Below are 21297 nucleotides of genomic sequence, written 5' to 3'. Positions count from 1 at the left end.
AGAAAAGATAAATATAAAACTTTAAAAAATATTTTAAATTAAAAGGACTAAAAATTAAAAGAAAAAATATATATTTTAACCATAATTTTTTTATGCATCAGGATACTCAAGTTGTATTTTATTTATTGGAAAACGAAGACTAATAAGAAGGAAAGCCTTGGGAGTTCCGACCTAACATTATCGGAAAATTGAAAGAAGTAACTCATAATCAACAACCGATTAAGAAGAATGTATATAAAAATGAATACATTCATCAGTGTACTGTACATGCAATAATACAAAGAGTGTAGGATCAGAAAAAGCAAAAGAAGTTTTAGTGATGGTATACATTTAGTGTTGAGCTCTTGTTCATCCTGCACATAGCTGTGATGGTGGTTCCACGTGAAACTCACCTTGATGGCAAACCATCTGGCCCTCCCAACTTGAGAACCCTCACTTGGAGGGACCTTATCAATTCTTGTTGGTCAGTACCCATGAATTTAGTCTTTCACTCATGTATTTGATTATCCATCACAAGTCACAACACTTTATTGGTGCTTGTTGATGTTGACCTTAGATGTAGAATTTTTTTAGTACAGCAATATTGGTAGCATGCCTGATTTCTTGTTTTTAAGTTTCAGTTTTGGTGGATCAGTTATGAAGATGTACCCACAATGGGTTCTAACTTCTAACACGAGTATAAAGTTGCAAACTTTACCAAATGGGTTTGCATGATTTTTCAATTTATGAACTTATTCTATCAATTGTAATAAACCGAAGATGGGTTGCTTTGAACTTTGGATTCCAAGGAATATCAGGCTTTCCAAAACACTGTGATATTTATCTTCTTTTAGTTGCCTTGTGCTGTCAAACAAAGATTGGTTTTATAACGTAGAAATGTTCATGGATTTTCTATTATATGACATGTGAACCAGAGAATGATATTAACTCTAGCAAAGGGTCCTTTACCCTTCATTTGTCATCTTATATCTGATGGAAAAGCACTAATAGTAATGTATGGCATGTTGCTAACGATTATTTTGTTGTATGCAGGAAGGATACAAATTATAAACGAGTTGCCATGGCAAGCCTTGTGCATGCAGTTTACTTGCTTGAACTTGATAGACAGGAGAACAGAACACAAGAAAATGCTCTTGCTCCAAGTTGGTGGATTCCCTTCAAGTACAAGCTCACAAAAATACTGATTGATGAAAGAGATGGATCCATTTTTGGTGCAATATTTGAATGGGATCGATCTGCAGCATTGGCTGACTTACTACCAATTAGGCCAAGTGGTGCACCTAAAGCTGTTTTGGCACTCAGAGGAACATTACTCAAAAGTCCTACAAGGCGAAGAGATATTGAAGATGACATCCGTTTTGCTCTTTGGGAAAGCCTCAAGGGCTCTTTCAGGTTTGAAGTAACTTTAAAGGCACTACAATCAGTTTTTGATACACATGGAAGAAGAAATGTTTGCATTGCAGGGCATTCCTTGGGGGCTGGATTTGGTCTTCAAGTGGGAAAGGAACTAGCAAAAGAAGGGATTAATGTGGAGTCACACCTATTCAATCCACCTTCTGTTTCACTAGCCATGAGTATTGGATATATTGGAGAAAAGGTAGAACATGTCTGGAATGGACTTAAATCTATGCTTTTTTCAGGTAGTGAAGCTCAAGTCAGCAATGATGGAGACATGACGTATAGTATAAGATTGAAGCGATTGAAACATCGATTCTTAGGCATGATGGATGCTGGTTTTGGTGTGGGAAATAGGGTCCCTCATTTGTACATTAACAGCAATGACTACATCAGTTGCCTTTACTTTTATACTGATGGAAGGAGGAGATCACTGACAAGGAAAATGTGGGTCCTAATGCAGCCAACTTGTTTGTTGTCTCTAAGGAAAACCAGCAATTTCTTGAGGCACATAGCCTAAAACAATGGTGGTCAAGTGATGCAGAACTTGAGCAGGATATCCATAATAGCAAACTTATAAGCAGGCAACTTAGGTCTTTGAACATTGCTACACCTTCACATGTGATACTTTTACTTTATCCACATATTGTTTCACTTGCCATCAGTCACATTAACATTATAGAAACAACTGGTTTTGTCTGGAATATACTAAAATCTATGCCTCTATCTGTTGGAAGAGCTCAAGTCTGCAATGATGGGAACAATACATCAAGTGTAGGTTTGAAGGGTTGGATACCTTCACTATCTGTCTTGAAGGGTGCTAGCTGTTGGGTGGGGAAATGTGTTTCTTACCTGTATGTTTACAAGAATGATGGCTCAGGAGAAAATATGGTTGACAAGGTGAACAAGGACCCAACAAATAGGAAAATGTTGTTTCTTGTCTCCAAGGAGAAACAAAAATTTCTTGCAACTCATGGCTTGAAACAATGGTGGCCAAGTGAAGCAGAACTAGTGCAAGTTATCCATAATAGGAAACACATAAGCGGGAAACTTAGATATTTATACAGCAATACATCTTGGGAAGTAACACATTTATTAAATCCACCTTCTATTTCACTTGTCATGAGTCTCAGTAATCTTGGAGAAAGAGAAGAATTTGTCTGGAAATGGAATAGTCTTAAATCTATGCTTCCTTCTAGTAGTGAAACACAAGTGAGCATTAGTAATGAGAGAAACAATGCTTCAGATGTAGGATTGAAGAGTTGGATACCTCAATTATCTAGCTTGAAGAATGCTGGTTTGGCTGTGGGCAAATGGGTTCCTAATATGTATAGTAACAACAGTGATTATATCAGCAGGCAACTTAGATCTTTATACTCTTGTACACCTTCTCAAGTATCACATCTGTTTAATCTAACTTCTGTTTTACCAGCCATGAGTCCCAAAGATACTGAAGAAAAGGCAGAACTTGTCTGCAAAAATCAAGTAAGCAATGGTAAGAATTCAGAAACTGGTTTGAAGAGTTGGATACCTCAATTATCTGGCTTGAAGGATGCTGGTTATGGGGTAGGCAAGTGGATTTCACAACTGTATGCTCACAAGAGTAATGGCCCAGCAGAGAAGATGGATGACGTGGAGAATATTGGTCCTTCAGAAGTAGCACAGGGAAAGCCAAGTTGACAATGGATTTACTCTATATGTATTATGTAGTTTGCAAAATGACTCGTTTTCAATCTTAGTAATGCAGCATGCATTTGCATGTATTTAAGTCTTGTGTTGATGTTTGCCTTTTTAGTAAGAATGGATATAGTCTCAATATTCTCTATTAAATTGCTGTCAGTGACATTATGAGCACCTCTTTAATTCAAGTGCCTTGTATATATTTACATTATGAGTAGAGTCTACTAACTTCAAAAATAAGTTTATTTATATTTATTTAATTAAATAATTTATGTTTTACATAAAATTTTAATGATCTATTTATTAAATTAAAAATTCTTAATATATGAATTAAATTTACAATTTTTTTTTAAATTGTAAATTACTTGATACTTTGTTTCATTAATTAAAATTGATGAATAACTATACAAATATTTTATATATTGATTTGAACTAATGAAATAAAGTATTAAATAGTTTTTAATTTTTTTAAAATTTAAAAATTTGATCTATGTATTAAGAACTTTTAATTCAATGATTAAATCGTTGAAATTGATGTAAAATATGAGTTATTAAGTGGAGTAAGTGTAGATAAACTTACTTCACTCAATATTTCATTTTGATGTTGAATTTCAATAATCCATCTGTTAAATAATTTTTTTTAATGCATATATCAAGACTATAAATTTTTTAAAAAGTTAAAAATTATTTGGTACTTTGTTTTAGTAATTCAAATTGATGGGTAATCATAAAAATATTTTATACATAATTTTGAATTTATATAACTAAGTATCATGATTTTTAATTTTTTTAAAAATGTGTAAAGTTAATCTGTATATTAAGAACTTTTAATTTAACAGTTGAATTATTAAAATTAGATGAAAAACATAAATTATTGAATGAAGTGGATTTCTACTCATGTGTGTGTGTATATATATATATATATATATAGAGAGAGAGAGAGAGAGAGAGAGAGAGAGAGAGAGAGAGAAGGGATCCACTTAAACTTATTTCAGTCAATAACTCATGTTCCACATCAAATTTCAATAATTCAACTATTAAATTAAAATTTCTTAATGCATAGATCAAGTCTCCAAATTTAAAGAAAAAATGAAAATTATTTGGTATTTCGTTTTATAAATTCAATTCAATGTATAAAATATTTTTATAAGAATCCATCAATTTGAATTTAAACATATGTGTGTGTGAGTGAGTGAGGAGAGATATTCTTACTCCAAGATTAAGTATACCCCGACTAATTCTACTCAATAACTCATGTTTTATGTAAAACTTTAACAATTTAACTATTAAATTAAAATTTATTAACGTGTAGATTAAATCCGACTTGATCTATACATTAAAGTTTTTTCATTCAACGGTTATTTTGTTCAAATTTAATGTAGAACAAGAGTTATTGAGTGAAGTAAATTTAGGTATACTTACTCTTAGAGTAAGTGGATCCCTCCTCTCTCTCTCACACATATATAAGAGGGATCTACTTACTACAAGAGGAAGTTTATTTAAATTTACTTCATTCAATAATTCATGTTTTACATCAAATTTTAACAATTCAATCATTAAATTAACAGTTCTTAATACATATATCAAGTCTACAAATTTTTAAAAATATTAAAAATAATTTGATACTCTGTTTCTTTAATTCAAATTGACAAATAATCATAAAAATATTTTATACGTTGATTTGAATTAAAGAAACACTATCAAATAATTTTCAATTTAAAAAAAAAATTGGAGACTTGATTTATCCATTAAGGACTTTTCATTAAATAGTGGGGTCTTAAAATTTGATATAAAACATGAATTATTAAGTAAAATAACTCTAAGTAAACTTATTCTTAAAATAAATGGATCATTCCTCATATATGTATGTGTGTGTGCATACATGTATGAGAGAGAGAAGGGATCCACTTATTCTAAGAATATGTTTATCTAAACTTACTTTATTCAATAACTTATGTTCTACGTCTAATTTTAACAATCTAACCGTTAAATTAAAAATTCTTAATGTATAGATCAAATATGTAAATTTTTAAAAAGTTTGAAAACTATTTGATACTACATTATATAAATTCAAATTAACATATAAAATATTCTTATGATTATCCATCAATTTGAATTAATAAAATAAAATATTAAAATGATTTTCATTTTTTAAAAAAATTTGCAAATTTCTATGTATTAAAAACTTTTAATTTAACAGTCATATCATTAAGATTTCATGTAGATAATGAGTTATTGAATGAAGTAAGTCTAAACAGACTTATTCTAAAAATAAATGGATCTCTCTATATATAGATGAGGAATCAAATTATTTTGAGAGTAATTCTAGGTAAAATTATTATACTTAATAACTCATGATGAATGTTGAATTTTAACGATCTAATTATTAAATTAAAATTTTTGAGAGTACATATAAAATTTACAAATCTTTAAAAAATTTGAAAATCATGTTACTTCATTATATAGATTCATATCTATGTATAAAATGCATTTATAATATCCATAAATTAGAATTAATGAAATGAAGTATTAGATAATTTTTAAAATTTAAATTTTAGACTTAATTTATGCATTAAAAATATTTAATTTAACGGTTCAATCGTTGAAATTTAATATACATTATAAATTATTCAGTAGAATAATTTTACTAAGAGTAAGTTATTTTTGAAGTAATTTGATTCACTTTACCTAAAAATAAATCTACTTAAATTTATTTTATTTAGTGACTCATGTTATATATATTATACCTAAATTTGAAGAAAGCAGTTTGTTAATTTTTTAAAAATTATATTATTTTTCATAACATAAAATTAAGAAATATTTTTATGTTAAGAAAAAATAGTACAGTTAAAATGTGTAAATATTTGAGTTACAATTATTTTTTTACGAAATGTTTTTTTATATGATTTATTTATTAATCAATTTCCTATCACTTTTCCCCTCGTCCAAATAAGCAAAGAGAACTTTCATTACAACCCCTTTATTTTACTTTTGATCCAAATAGAACGTTAACAATACTCGGGAGCCACAGTCACAAATTTATGAAGATATAAGTATTAAAATAGGACTATTAAGTGGATTGAAAAAATACTTTATGTTAATTACTTTTTTTCCTTATACTTTCATAAATCTTATTATTTAACTTTTATTGTTAAAAACGTTGATTTTAATCTTTATATATTCCATTTTAGTTTCTATACACCATTAATGATAAGATGTAATTTCCACTATCTAATTTCAAATAAACGTTAACATTAATGATAACCTCAAATCAAGGCAAATATTCACATATAGAGATGTAGTTTTCTTTTGAATACTCATTCCTTTCGTATAATACCAAATGAAGATTGTGACTTTGCAATTTACCTTTGTTCTGTACTCACTGGATGTAAATGTTGTCCAGCCAATAAAAATGTTGTATTAATGTGACTCCTTAAACTAAACAACAATCATATGCTAGGACATGTTAAAATGGTGTTAAAACTAACGCAATTAATTCTCATTTTTAGAAAGGAATTGTAATAGTGTGAGATCAAGTGATCGAAAATTAGGCCTGGGCAAAAACTTCCGGCCGATCCGAAACCGGCCAAACCGAGGATCAGATCGGGTGAAGCGGATTAATTCTCAGGTATTTCGGATTTTTTCTGAAGCAAATTTTGGGTTCAAACGGGTTTTAACGGTCGGATTCGGTGTTAGAATTTTCTCATCCGATGCACCCGAATCCGACCGTTCGTCTTCAACGTTTATTTTCTCCGTCTCTTTTACTTCGTCTTCTTTCTTCTTCTTCTTCACTCCGTCTTCTTTTCTCTTCTTCTTCACTCCGTCTTCTTTCTTCTGCTTCTTTCTTCTTCTTCATAGTGTCTTCTTTCTTCTTCTTCTTCACTCCGTAAACATCCTCTTTTCTTCAACTTATTCCTGCCATGGCTACCGCCACTGAGAAGCTCCCTGTTCTGGTTGATGAAGGTGGTGATGTGGAGATCTGAAACTCCGTGATTTCTCCCAAATGAAGCAGTAACAGAGACCGGCAAAGAGTGACGAAGGATGGCGGCACGAGACGTTAGAGGAAGCTTCTCAAACCGATGAATCCATCCGATGAAACCGTAACCCGCACGGATTGAACCCGCTAAAACCTGAGTTCTTCGTCGGTCGGAAATGACTCCTGATTTTTCTTAATCGGTTTTGGATGATTTTAAGAATTTTTGTCCGAAACCGACCGTGGCCGACCGATGCTCAGGCCAATCGAAAATATCTGATGTCGATTTGCTAATGAAAAATTAATTCGTTTTTAGTTAGATATTATCGGGTCTCATCTCATATTAGATTGATTGACGTGACATATGATAAATCAACTTTCAATTCTGGCCTCATGATAAATCATCCCTCCAATAATACACTTTGTGGTGGTCTAATGCTTATTAACCGTGTATGACTGGTCAAAATCAAACATGTTATGCAGAAGGCTAACACAATTGCAAATTGCTTGACTAGGCATTCTCATGATTATCTTCCTATTTGTCTCTGTTTCTTTCTTCCATTCCCCCCGCCCTCTCCCCCAATTTTTGTCTTGAGCCTCTTTGGTTTAACAATGTAACTCACTTGTAGTTCACTTTCTTACTCCGCGTTTGGCAGTCCTGCTCAGCGAAAAATAAAAGGTAATGGCTGCTGAGATAGCTGCCCTAAAACAAATATTTGGACATTGGTTGTTATTCTTATTATAGGTGGGTTTACAAATTAAAGTATCATGGTGATGGACTGATGGCACGGTTGAGGAGTACTACAAGGCAATATTAATTGTCGAAGGATACTCAGCTAGAAAGAATTAATTACTTTGACACATGTTCACCAGTGACCAATTGGCCACAGTGAGGTTACTTGGAGCAACTTAATGTAACGTTTTCCTCAGAGTAGATTTGCATGAGGTATACATTGTCCTGCCACCTAGTGTTCCTTCTACTACTATTAGGGTACAAGTCCGTAAACTTGAAAATTCCTTGTAATGACATGAACAAGCAAGTAAGCAGAGGTATTCTAAGTTGTCCACTACGTTACTGTCCCTACACTATGGTCAATGGTACAGTAGATCATTCACAGTTCATTAAGAGCACTAGTATCTCCTTCACAGTTTTTATGATATATGATTATATGTTAATGATATAGTTCTCAAAGGATAATTTGTCTGGGATACAATATGTGAAGCAGGTCCTTGATTAACAGTTCAAAATAAAAGACTTGGGAGTTAGGATGTGTCAGGTTCCTCTTAGTTCCCTGATCAACAGTTCAAGACAAAGTCTAAAATATTGGGGCAAACTGAAAATGAAGGAATACAAGGGAAAAACACAAAGGAAGAAAGATGTTTCTGACACTAATTTTTTAATACTACCCTAAACGGATTCTCTACTGCAGCTGTGCAGCAACTTATAAAAATGTTTTTATTTTCCAATTTCTAATAGCCAAGATCACTGCTGCGAGGCAGTACCGTTGCAGAGGATTCAAGCTCACCGTTTACATAAACAAAATAAATAATAAATAAAAGAACACTCATTAGAATTTCTCTCTCCTTTTTTTTATACAAAAAGTGATTGATAAGCAGGGGGCGTTCTTGCATTTTTTTTTTCATAAATGTATCAAAATTATTCTAAAAAATATTTTTATGACTTCTTAAAAATTACACAAAAGTCCTACATATTTACATTGCAGGCAGGTGAAATGTTGTGTTCTTGTCTCTGTAAATAAGCAAGTTAGAAAGAAGATAGATGATAAAAGAAAAGAAAAGTGAGAAAGTAAAATGAGGTTTAACAAGAATCATATTCATGTGAGAACAAAAGTACTACTTTATTTACCCACTAAGAGGGGCCATCTGTCTATACGGATATACAACACATATATAATTGGGAATCATGTGAATAAACATCCCATAGAAATGTTATTCTACAGTTATCTCAATTCCCAAGGACTAACTAAAGATACATTGACAAATCAAGCCTGACAACAGCTTCAGTATGACATGGGACCACAAAAAGGCCCAAACACAAACGCAAACAGAAACACAAACGCAAACACAAACTCAGTTCATTAATGCACCTTTGGATTTTAGGGAATTTAGATTAAGCAAAGAAATCGAGGTGAGAAATTATGGAGTGAATTTGTTTGGTGAAGGTTGAGAGGAGAGGTGAGAGCATTCCTAGTTTGGAGATTCCTGCGTACCAGTTGGATATATCCTGAACCGACTTTTCTTTCATATTATTATCTCCGAATCCAAATCCCAAGGCCATTGATGTGAAGCGAGCGAGAGTTGGAATGTCGAGATAATCGGCAGCCTGCAAAAGAAGCGTCAGCAATTAATGCTTCCATTAATTCCAATTCCAGCAAAGAAACTAGTAATAAAGTAAAGTAAACTGACTTGTTGCAAGGAGGGGAAATTAGATATATTAGCTTGTACAAAGTTGGTGACAGCCGCGTGATAATCATTCCCAAGGGCCTTAATGTGCTCAATAGTGGCATTAATGTTGCTTGTAAGGCTCTCAATAGCGGTGTTGACGCTCTTGGTGTAGTCGTGTTTCATGTTAAAGAAGGCAGTTACCTGCGAGAGAACAGGGCTAGAGAGTTGGGGAACAGGAATCGCATTCCCACCGCGACCTGCGTCGGGAATACACTCCTCCAGGCTCCAGCTCCCGCAGAACCCCAGACAGAGCGGTGGCAGCGCTCGTCCTCGTCTCGAACACATCCCCGCTGGAACTTTTCACATGGAAATTATCTGAATCATCAGAAAAATAGTTGCACCCCCAAATGAAAGTAAAAGGTGAGCAATATAGATAGTAGCTGAGGAGCGTAAACTCGTGAGAACCATCCAAAAGAGTTATCAATTCCTCAAAATGAGTTTTTAATGAAAAGTTTTCCCTGTTAAACTTTTGGAACCAATCCCCAAAGCTTTGTCGGGTATTCGCGTCGAACATCTCCATACACTCACCACAATTCAACCTGTCAAGTACACCAACACCAACGGTAGAGCAGTCAAATCTGAAATACTCGAACACTTGATTTCTCCATTTGTCATGGCCAATTATAGATGTCTCCGAAACGAGTTTCTTCAAGTAAGCATCCTTGATCCTATTCGTCTCCATTTCGATTACACAAACAGCGGCTTCAGTTGATCCTCTGACTGCGCTGCGCTCACAAATCAACAGATTCATTATCATATCATAGGGTTTCTTAAATGTTAACTATCAATTCAGATTACTCATTATCATATTATACTATCTGTAACGAGCATAAGGCTAAGGAGGGGAACCATCCCTCAAAAGCCGGCCCAAGAGGTTGGAGAACCTCCCGCCTTATAAGGCCTCCCTGGTAAGGAGACCTCCCCGATGTGGGACTTGTTACATTACCACCCCCTTCGAAAGCCAGCGTCCTCGATGGCTGCACTCCACGGTACTTCACTCATCGGCACTTCACTCGGCCCTTGCCGGTCAGAACCCTCCGATGGTCAGAACCCTCCGTGGGTAGCCCTTCTCGATTTGGCTGGCTCTCAATGAAAGCACCATTGTAACGAGCATAAGGCTAAGGAGGGGAACCATCCCTCAAAAGCCGGCCCAAGAGGTTGGAGAACCTCCCGCCTTATAAGGCCTCCCTGGTAAGGAGACCTCCCCGATGTGGGACTTGTTACACTATCATACCTTCTTCTCAGTTCTCACACGGCGCCACCGATACAACTGCGCCAACAATCAAACTTGCTATATATAACCCTCCATTAAGCTAGGGTTCACGATTAATTAATTAAATATTACAATTGCGTGAATTCTTAGTTCATCCAATAACCTATCTAACCAGTGTATTCAATGTGTGGATTTGGGCAAAAACTTTTATCACTTTTTTTAGACTACTCTAGAATTTTTATCCTTTAATTATGTTTTACATTCTACTTCAACTTTTCACCTTTTTTTTTATTTAATCTTTTAATCTATTCTCTGTCATTTTTTATTTTTCTCTTTACTTGTGTTACTTAGATTTACACGGGATGGTATCATGTTTCATTAAGGGAATATATGCTTTAATAATAAATAATGCAATTGGAAAATGTATTTGAATTTTGATTTATATGAATTTAAGTAGCAATATAGAAATAGTGGTGTGAAGTTAAATAGTATATGTTCTTACCGGAATTTGGTCGTAGAGGTGATCCGTCCAGTAAGATCGGTGAGTCTCCTTTGCCTGATGTATTGGTGCTTCAAGATGAGGGAGGTACCTGCAAAAGAGACTCTGATGCCAAAGTTAGGGTTTGCAGGAGTAATAGTCTCATATATATAATGCACGTACTTTGAGGTGATCTAGGTTTGCCTTGGGCTTTTGGGCTTGAGATAAGATATATCATGATATGATATAATTGGAGGGCGGATCCGGTCTGGGACGAGATCCTCGGAATCTGGTATGATTTGCTCAAATACCGAGCTGACGTCATGCACCGCGTGCCCGGGGTTGTAATCCGGGCTCGGAGCCCGGATGCGAAGTATGGTTAGTACACTAGCCCCCCGAGCTTTGAAGATCGTAGGTCGAGGAGCTGAGACCGGGCTCGCCAATGAGTAGTAGCTTTCCACGTGCACCACCTGAGGGTCTGCAATGTGTCGCGACTGTTCATTTCCCGGGAACGTGCAAGTGGCGCATTAAGGGAAATGACGGTTATGCAATGATGGGTTGCAATTAATGTGTCATCAAGCGTGCCCCTTGGTCGACACGTGGCCTGGCCGTTTTGAACTTTGGGAAGAGGTTTTTTCCTTTTCCCGCGCCTCTTCTCGTTTTCGCTTTACTCTTTCTTGGCCCCTCAGCTTCTTATGCACGCTTCGTCTTCGTTTGCTCCCTATTTCTGCTTTCTTTGTCTTTCTTGTGTTTCTTTGAGTTTTCTTGATGGCTGGTGGTCATGGCGTTGGTTCTACTGCCCCTGCTAGGGGCAAAGCACGCGGTAAGGCGGTGGTTACCGGAAAGGGCGTCGCTGAGGGAAAGGAGGTGCCTCCGCCCGGGGACTTAGAGTTGGGTGTCCCTGGCTACGAATGGGTAAAACGCGAAATGGCCAAGTTTGCAAGCGTTTTTGACTCGAGTTTGGAGGTTGATGTGCTCTGGGAGACGCATAGGATTTGTGACCCCTCTATTTCTCAGATGATCCGATTGGAGCCTTGTTCGGCTAGTGAAGGTGTGTATATGAAGAGGTCCGTTGGTTCCCCCTCCTTCTAGATGTATCAGAGTTTTTTCAGGGACTTGGGTGTCTGCCTTCCTTTGACGCAGTTTGAATGCGACTTTTTGAACTACGTTAATGCGGCCCCCAGTCAGTTGCATCTCAACAGTTGGGGTTTTTTGAGGGCGTTCGAGGTTTTATGTGTAACATTGTTAAAAAAAAAAAAAAAAAAAGAGGCTGATTCAGTAGCCCAGAACGGGCCGTTCCCAAACTGGAACGGGCCGTTCCAAGCTACTGAGTTGAACTACATATTGTAGTTGAGAACGGGCCGTTCTGGGAAGGAGAACGGACCGTTCTGGAGGGAGAACGGGCCGTTCTGGAGGGAGAACGGGCCATTCCGGAGAGAGAACGGGCCGTTCCGGAGGGAGAACGGGCCGTTCCGGATGAATCCCGGAACGGGCCGTTCTGATTTCAAAACCGGCCGTTCTGGGCGTTAATGTTGTGATCGATTTGGGAGTTCGGAACGGGCCGTTCCGAACTCGGTACGGGCCGTTCTAGGCCAATCTGAAAGTCTATAAATAGGGGGTTGGGGGCCTTCAGGAGTTTTGGAGTTTTTAGAGAGAAGTTTTAGAGAGAAGGTCTCTGGGTCAGTGAGCTCCTTTCTCTCCCAAATTTCTCTGTTTGACTCCTTTTCTCCTCTAGATCACTAACTCCTTCTGACTTTTCTTGAAATTCAGATTAGAAAGCTTGTTTTGGGAGGACTGAAGTTCCGAGTTGAGCCTCGAGGGGAAATTATACTTTTGTTCAGTCTTTGGCTATCTGAGCCAATCTTCAGGTAAGGGAAGCTAGAATGTTTGTTATTTAAGTTGCATGTGAGTTTAGAAACTCAATTGATGCATGAAAGTTGAGGATCCATGGCTGGATCGGAGAATTCGCTAATTGTTCAAAGTCTTGGAAAAAAATGGGGTTTCTGGTGAATTTGATGCATCAGATGGGTGCATGTTGATTCTAGGTTTATTTAAGTTGTATGGAGCCTATGTATTGTGTTTTGTGTTTGCATGTGACTGGATTTGTTGGTTTGGATGAAAGTTTCTGAACTCTCTGACTGGGATTAGACTAGGCGCAGGTTGAGTGCGTCAGACATGGAAGAGCTTAGGGCTCTCAGGTTGGGATTAGGCTGGGCGAGCTCAGGCTACGCCGAGCGTAAATATGTTAAAAGTTAAAATGTTAGATCATATATGTGTGATATATGATGTAGGGTGCGGTGTGATTCATATGTATGCTTTGTGATGATACGTATGAATGTTTGAATATGAGTATGATTGTTGATCATAATGGTGGGTAGACCATATATGATGTATGATGCAATATTGCATGTGATGTCTTATGACATGTGTATGATTGTTGATCATGATGGTGGGCAGACCATTATGATGTATGATGCATTATTGCATGTGATGCCTTATGGCATGAGTCTAGCCTAGGACTTGAGGAGAGGAAAAATGTTTTCGAACTGGAAGAGCTCACACAGAGTCTCTTGAGAGTGGTGCTTGGATAGGCCACTGATATATGAGAGTGGTGCTCTGGGAGGCTACTGGATTTGGGAGAGTGGTGCTCAGATAGGCCACTGGGTTGGGTGAGTCTCCTCTAAGTCCTTAGCTAGTGTTGGAGCGGGGTATGAGGTCGAGGGTTATTCCCTTAACCAAGTACTCCCCGAAGGTGCGTGGATCCTTGCGGATAGTTGGTGGGCGAACTCCACAATTGACTTGGTTAATGCATGCCAAGGTCGTGGTAAGCCCGTACCCAGCTGTGCTATACCTGACGGTGGATCTGGACTTCCAATTGTGTAAGTGACATCATCCGAGTAAACCCGAGGGAGGATTATATATCCTATTTAGCTGTGACCGAGCGGGCGCATTGGGCGTGAAAACGGTTGGGGTGGTTTCGGTAGGATGGAATGTCACTTATACAGCTCTATTGTTGTGGAGATCTCCTAGGTGTATGCGTGACGACGCATTAGATGATTGATATGCATTGATATCTGTCATGAGATGCATTTATTGCATGACTATTAATATGATGAAGTGTGGTGTTTGACTTCATGATTGGTGGATTGTATTTTATGCATGAGTAGTATTGGATAGAGTGTATGGTGTGACTCTATGAATATGATTGTGTAGTATAGATTGTTATGATTCATTTGTGAATTCTAGCTTACCCTTCTGTTTCCATGTGGTGGAACTGCGATGATCATACTTGGTATGGGAGCAGGTCAGGGCTAGCTTGGAGTTGAGGTGACCGCTGCGAGACGGGGAGTTTGATCCTCGTGTTAGGGTTACCATTTTGGGTAGCGATTTTTGTCTGTTTGACCGGCACTAGGGAATATTATTTTTGGGATGACTGTACATATATGACATTTTATTTTGTATTTAAAGAATTTGGTTATTTTTATTCTTATCTATACCTGTATGTATGAGTTATCCAATTTAATATTTTCCTTAGTTCACTAGTAGTAGTGCGATTCCACTAAGTGTAGAGATCATGGCGGGTCGTTACATTATGCACGGTTCTAGGGGTGGAGGTGTCCCTTCGGGTTTTTCTCTCTTTCTACCAATTGAAGGCGGGCGCCCCGCCGTACGGGACTCTTTCTTTGAATGGGGGTAAGGAAGGGGGTTTATTTACTCCTTATTCCCAATCGTATAAAAACTATAGGCAAGAGTTTTTCCGGGTTACTCTTGTCGATGTCGACCCTCTAGAGGATGGAAGGTTCTATTTTGGCGGGCTGCCGAGGTTTCCCTTCTACTGGTGCCGTGACTCGTCTGGGTTTCATGGGGTGGACCCCTCGCAGCTGACGCCGTCGGAGACGGCTGCTGTCAATGCTTTGAAGGCGCTTCCTCGCCTGCTAGACTGCAAGCTCATTCTGTCGCTCGAGCGTTCGGCGCACAGAGAAAGAGATTTGGAGGGTGAGTCTTTGGTAACTTTGTTTATGTGTTAGGGTTTTATGCTTGCTAACGTGCTTTGTCCTTTGCTGTCAGGTATTGTGGGAAAGGACTTGTGGTGTGACTGGAAGTAGTACCATTGCTACAATGTTGTTGAGCTTGAGGCTTCTAAGGCTCAGGGGGATGTAGAGGTCTCTCCCCTGAAGATCAATCGGAAAAGGAAGAGGGTCCCGAGGGAGGTTGGGGGAGCCTCTGTTCCTCGCGAGGCGGAGGAGGTTGTTGGGGTGGCGGGTTTGTCCGGGAGTCTCCTGCCCCAGGGGGGAGCTCGGGTGGTTTCTGAGGGGGCAGCGTTGGCTGTCGAGCCTTTCGTCCGTCCTGCCGAGGTATCTATCCGGGCTTCTGAACGAGCGGTTGGGATTGCTTGTCGATGACTTGCTCTTTCTTTGTACGTTCTCTTTTAGCTCCCTGAGTTGCGATTGTTTATTGTAGGTGGAGGCTGCCATCGAGTCGACTTCCCGGGCTGCTGGCCAGGTCAGTACGACTTCTAGAGCGGAAGTTCTGACCGTCGGGCGAGTTACCCGTGTTGTTGAGGTAAGCAACGTGTGTTTGCGATCTCTTGATTTGTTATTCCCCGGGTTGTTTGTTGTCTGGCGGGGCTTAGACCTTTTCTCATATCTCTTCTGCAGGCGGGCAGGCCCCTCGGGGTTCTGAAGGTTCCGAGGTCGACGGCGGCGGGGGCCGATGTCCCTGGGGCAGAGCCGGGGGCTTCTGCTGCTACTTCGGCCGATCCTCGTGGGGAAGGTCCTAGCTCTGGGGTCCTAGCCTCTGCACCTGCGGCGAGGGGGGCCTCCAAAACGTCCCTATCTTGCGTACCGCTACGCGCAGGAGGGCGCCCCGACGCGATTGGAGCACCTGAGCGCGTCGGAGGAGATTGATTCACTGTGGAGTGCTTCGTTGACGCCCAAGAAATTTTTTTCGAGGGGGTCATTGAGCGCGGCCGACCAGGCGATGTTCGAGTCCGCCGGGCCTATGGGAAGTTTTGATGCTGCTCAGATCTTCCTGCAGAGGGGCACGACCATTGTGGATTAATGGAAGCACAAGTGGTCGCGGCAGTAGGAAGATCTGGTGAAGCTGAAGGGCCAAGTGCGGCCTTTGGTGGAGGAGAACAAGGTTTTGGCCACCACCCTGTCTGAGGCGAAGATGCAGGGGGCTGAGCTCCAGGCGGTCCGGGGGGATCTCGCCGAGACCCGAAAATCGCTGGAGGCCGCCTTGGGCACTAATGAGGGTTACGCTAGCCAGGTTCGCTCCTTGGAAGAGGAGGTGACTTTTTTGAAGGGCGAGCTGGTGTCCGTAACCGAGGAGCGTCTCTGCGACGAGGTGGTCCTCAGTAGTAAGGAGGAGGAGGTGGCTGCCCAGAGGGTAAGTCTTTCGGCTTTGGAGGCCGAGAATGCGGTGTTGAAGAGGAGGCTTGAGGAAGTTGAACGTTCTGTGGTAATGGAACATAAAAAGGGCTTCCTCAAGGCTGCTCGGCAGGCTAGGCTCCTCGCGCCAGGGTGCGACTTTTCCGGTATGCATTTGGAAAAGGTTGTTCGCTTCGGGCGGTTAGTCCGGGAGGACAATGTCGAGGAGAGTTCTAGCGACGACATCTCCGTATAGGATAGTTTTGTTGTGTATACATTTTTGTATTCGTGTTTATGTATGGATCGTGACCTTTGTATACGAGTTTTGTTCTGCACTAGTGTTTGGTTTTGGTTTTTTCTCAAGGTTTAGGGCGTGCGTTCGGTGCCCGTTGCGTAGGTGGTTTTATTTTGAATTTATTGTATCGAGACTCGAAGTCGGCTTCGGCTCTTTGTTTGATGGCGTGTTGCGAGGGTTCGAGCTTATCTTTTGCAATGCCGGGGTTCGAATTCGACCTCTAATAAGCGTGACGAGGTCCTCTAATGATCGTAACGAGGTTCGTTTTCGACCTCTAATGAACGTAACGATGTTCGTTTTCGACCTCTAATTGAGTATAGGTATGATGAGGTTCGTTTTTGACCTCTAGTTATCGCGACGAGGCTCGTATTCGTGCTCTAATAATCACTGTGAGGTTCGTTCTCGACCTCTAATAGTCACGACAAGGTTCGTTCTCGACCTCTAATAATCGTGGCGAGGTTCGTACTCGACCTCTAGTAACCACGGCGAGGTTCGTTCTCGACCTCTAGTAATCACGACAAGGTTCGTTCTCGAACTCTAATAATCGTGGCGAGGTTCGTATTCGACCTCTAGTAATCACGATGAGGTTCGTTCTCGACCTCTAGTAATCACGAAAAGGTTCGTTCTCGACCTCTAATAATCGTGGCGAGGTTCGTACTCGACCTCTAGTAATCGTGGACAAAATGATGAAAGTAAGAGTATGAATAAAAGGGGACGGTCATTTTATTGATGAAAATGTGTGCCTCGTTAAAAACCCTCTCAGCCAAAGACTGAGGCGGGAAAAGAGTGCACGGCTCATTGGTACAAAGTTCAACTGAAATAGAACTTGAGATGCGTAGCATTCCAAGTTCGCGGTATGGGTTTCCCGCTGAGTTCTTCCAACCTATATGCTCCATTTTCCAAGTCTTCTGTGACTCGGAAAGGGCCGCCCCAAGTAGGTGCGAGTTTCCCATCTGACATGTCTTTCCGTGCTTCTCCTAATAGTCGCCATACCAGGTTGCCTGCTCGGAAGGAGCGGGGTTTCACCCGGGAGTTATATCGCCGGGAAGCTCGGAGCTTGCAGGCCTCTTCATGGATTTGGGCCTCGTCTCTAAGTTCGTCCACCAAGTCGAGGTCGGCTGCCAGCTCTTGGGTGTTCTGTTCGCTATTGAAGACTTGGCGTCGGTGGGACGCTTCTCCGACTTCAACAGGGATCATTGCGTCGGCTCCGTAAGTTAGCCTGTAGGGTGTTTCTTGCGTGGTCGACTGGGGGGTACAGTGATATGCCCAGAGGATGCTGGGGAGCATGTCGGGCCACTGCCCTTTTGCGTTCCCGAGCCGTTTTTTAAGCTCTCGGAGGATGACCTTGTTGGCTGCCTCGGCCTGGCCGTTGGTTTGGGGGTGCTCAACTGAGGTTGGGAGATGCTTGATTCCGAGTTCTTGGAGGAAGTTCTCGAATTCTTCTGTGATGAACTGTCGTCCATTGTCGGTAATGATGATGTGGGGGATCCCGAACCTGCAGACTATGTTTTTCCAGGTGAATTTTTGCACGTTCTCGGTGGTGATTTTGGCGAGTGGGCACGCCTCAATCCACTTGGTGAAATAGTCGATTGCCACTAGGAGGAATTTTAGCTGACCCTTCACGGGGGGGAATGGCCCGAGGATGTCCATTCCCCACTAGGAGAAAGGTCACGCTGACATCATGTGGTGAAGGGCTTCAGGGGGTTGTTGGTGTGCGTTGCCAAATTGCTGGCAGTCTTTACATTTTTGGATGTAGTTTTGGCAGTCCAACTTCAGAGTGGGCCAGTAGTATCCAGCTCGGAGTACCCTGGCTGCCATTGAGCGCGCTCCGGAGTGCATTCCGCATATCCCCTGATGGATTTCCTTGACGTAGGTTGCTTGAGATGTGGTCAGGCATTTGAGCAGTGGAGTGGAAATCCCACGTTTGAATAATTCATCATCGATGATGATGAATTTGGCTGATCTCATTCTCACATTTCGTGTTTCGTCTTTGTCTTTGGGCAGGGTCCCCTCTTTCAGGTGGTTCCAGATGTCTGCCATCCATCCCCGTTCTTCAATGTCGTTGACATTGACGATTTTGTCGTCTAGGCTAGGTGAGTGCAGGGTTTCCTGGATGATGGTTCGGTGTTGACCTGACCGTTTAGTATTGGCGAGTTTTGGTAGGAGGTCTGCTCTGGCGTTTTGCTCTCGTGGTACATGTTTTATAGAGAATTCGTCGAAAGACGAGATCTGGCGGGATGCAATGTGGAAGTACCGCTGTAGGATGGTGTCTTTTGCCTGGTATGTTTCACTGAGTTGTTCTACCATGAGCTTCGAGTCGCTGTTGCAGTTCACTCTTCGAGCTCCGAGGTCGTGGGCTAGCCTCAGACCGGCAAGGAGCGCCTCGTACTCTGCCTGGTTGTTGGTTACTTTGAAACCGAACTTGAGGGATTGCTCCAGGGTGACTTGGTTTGGCCCTTCCAGAATGATGCCTGCACCCCCACCTTTGGAGTTGGAGGACCCTTCAACATGCAGGGTCCATGCCTGGGATTCCTCAGTAGTAGCTGGCGTGAGCTCGACTACGAAATCGGCTAAGCACTGGGCTTTCAGGGGTCCACGGTTTTCGTACTGGATGCCGAACTCGGACAGTTCTATCGACCAGGCAATCATACGTCCGACGAGCTCAGGTTTTCGTAGAATTTGTTTGATGGGGTAGTCAGTTTTGACTACCACCTGATGGCTCTGGAAGTAGGGTCGGAGTCGCCGGGCTGCGGTGACCAGTGCCAACACCAGCTTCTCGATCATCTAGTATCTTTTTTCCGCGTCTTGGAGGACTCGGCTGATGAAGTAGATAGGCGTCTGTGTCTTTTGGTGTTCTTGTACGATGACAACGCTGATGACATTTTCTGCTACCGCCAGGTAGAGAAAGAGGTCGGTATTGTTATCCAGCCTCTGTAAGACTGGCAGAGTTGTGAGGAAGTTTTTGAAGCTTTGAAAAGCTTCTTCGCATTGATCTGTCCAAATGAAGTTTTTTGGATTTTTTAGCAGGGTAAAGATTGGCCCTGCTTTCTCCGCAAGTTTGGGGATGAAGCGGGATAGCGAGACTAGCCGTCCGGACAGGCGTTGAACCTCTTTTACCGTTTGTGGGCTTTGCATTTGTATGATGGCTTGGCACTTCTCGGGGTTGGCCTCGATTCCTCTGCTGGTGATCATGAAGCCGAGGAACTTACCCCCTGAACACCGAAGACACACTTCTCCGGGTTGAGGCGCATGTTGTGCTTCCTGATCTGGGCGAACACCTCGGCGAGGTCGGAGGCGTGGTCCGTTGCTGAGATGGTTTTAACCACCATGTCGTCCACATAAACTTCCAAGTTTCGCCCAATTTGGTGGTGGAATACTTTGTCCATCAGCCGCTGGTATGTTGCTCCCGCATTTTTGAGGCCGAAGGGCATCACCCGGTAACAGTAGTTGGCGTGGTCAGTGATGAAGGACGTGTGCACTTCATTAGGTGGGTACATCATTATCTGGTTGTACCCAGAGTAAGCGTCAAGGAAGCTAAGGAGGGCATGTCCGGAGGCTCCATCGACTAACCTGTCGATGCTCGGCAAGGGGTATGAGTCCTTAGGGCATGCTTTGTTGAGGTCGGTATAGTCAACGCACATACGCCACTTTCCCGAGTGCTTCTTTACTAGGACCACGTTTTCCAGCCATGTGGTGTACCTGACTTCACGGATGAAGCCAGCGTTGAGCAACTTTTACGTTTCAGCAATGACGGCTTCCCGTCTTTCGCCGTCAACCTTCCTCTTTATCTGGGCGACTGGTTTTGCTTCCTTATGTATTGCTAATCTGTGGCAGATGAAGTCTGCGTCTATACCGGGCATGTCAGCGCTAGACCAGGTGAAGAGGTCAGGGTTCTTGAGGATCTCCGCTTAGAGTTGCTATCGTAGTTCGGGGGTTAATTGTCGGCTGATCTTCGTGGTTTGTCCGGGGAGTTTACCGATTTGAAGGTCGTCAAGCTCATCGACGGGGCTTGGTCGTTCGTCATGAGTGTCGGATCTCGGGTCGAGATCGGTGATTTTTTCGTGGTCAGTGTGAGCCAGGGCGGTAAGGTCGTTCTTGCGCTGTTCGCTCGGTGAGGCGATTTCCAAGCTTTCTGCGTAGCATTGTCGCGCTACCTGTTGGTTTGCTCTGATGGAGATGATCTTCCCATCGTGCCCTAGAAATTTCATGGTGAGGTGTGGGGTGGACACCACCGCCCCGAGCTGATTTAGGGTTGGTCTGCCAATGATAACATTATAGGAGGTGTCGGCTTCCACAAGTAGGTATCGTATCAGGACCTGTCTGGAAACCGGGGGTGCTCCGAAAGTTGTCAGTAGGTCTACATATCCCCGAGTATGAATGCTTTTTCCTGCAAAACCGACTAGAGGTTCGGTATGAGGTTGTATG

The 21297-nt window shown here is 41.4% G+C and overlaps 2 protein-coding genes and 1 pseudogene across 5 annotated transcripts; 1 reads left to right on the top strand and 2 right to left on the bottom strand.

Annotated features, from left to right (window-relative positions):
* The first annotated feature begins 168 nt into the window (after nucleotides 1-168).
* Nucleotides 169-3343, top strand: LOC109792745 (uncharacterized; annotated as a pseudogene). The gene is made up of 2 exons (XR_014429581.1): nucleotides 169-463; nucleotides 1033-3343. The product of XR_014429581.1 is annotated as an uncharacterized LOC109792745 (transcript).
* Nucleotides 3344-8882: 5539 nt separating this feature from the next.
* On the bottom strand, nucleotides 8883-10882 carry LOC109793940 (uncharacterized). Of its 3 annotated transcripts, XM_020353423.3 has the most exons (4): nucleotides 10749-10882; nucleotides 10043-10239; nucleotides 9476-9810; nucleotides 8883-9392 (listed from the first exon to the last, which is right to left on the bottom strand). In XM_020353423.3, exons 2-4 carry the CDS (start codon nucleotides 10194-10196, stop codon nucleotides 9180-9182), a joined length of 702 nt encoding a protein of 233 aa, XP_020209012.1. In that variant the 5' UTR covers nucleotides 10197-10239; nucleotides 10749-10882; the 3' UTR covers nucleotides 8883-9179. The 3 variants fall into 3 exon arrangements, 2 of the variants coding, with proteins under 2 accessions (XP_020209012.1, XP_020209007.1); XR_014429723.1 differs by lacking the exon at nucleotides 10749-10882 and having other exon boundaries at nucleotides 9476-9829; nucleotides 10043-10742; XM_020353418.3 differs by lacking the exon at nucleotides 10749-10882 and having other exon boundaries at nucleotides 10043-10742.
* A 7658-nt stretch (nucleotides 10883-18540) lies between these two features.
* Nucleotides 18541-19521, bottom strand: LOC145951697 (uncharacterized). The gene has a single exon (XM_083063561.1). It carries the CDS (start codon nucleotides 19519-19521, stop codon nucleotides 18541-18543), a length of 981 nt encoding a protein of 326 aa, XP_082919687.1.
* Nucleotides 19522-21297: the final 1776 nt, after the last annotated feature.

Source organism: Cajanus cajan, chromosome 9, assembly GCF_000230855.2.
Source record: "Cajanus cajan strain Asha chromosome 9, NIPB_CcT2T_4, whole genome shotgun sequence".
Taxonomy (NCBI): domain Eukaryota; kingdom Viridiplantae; phylum Streptophyta; class Magnoliopsida; order Fabales; family Fabaceae; genus Cajanus; species Cajanus cajan.
The sequence above is the reverse complement of the archived record's forward strand: the minus strand, read 5'-3'. Positions and strand labels throughout refer to the sequence as shown.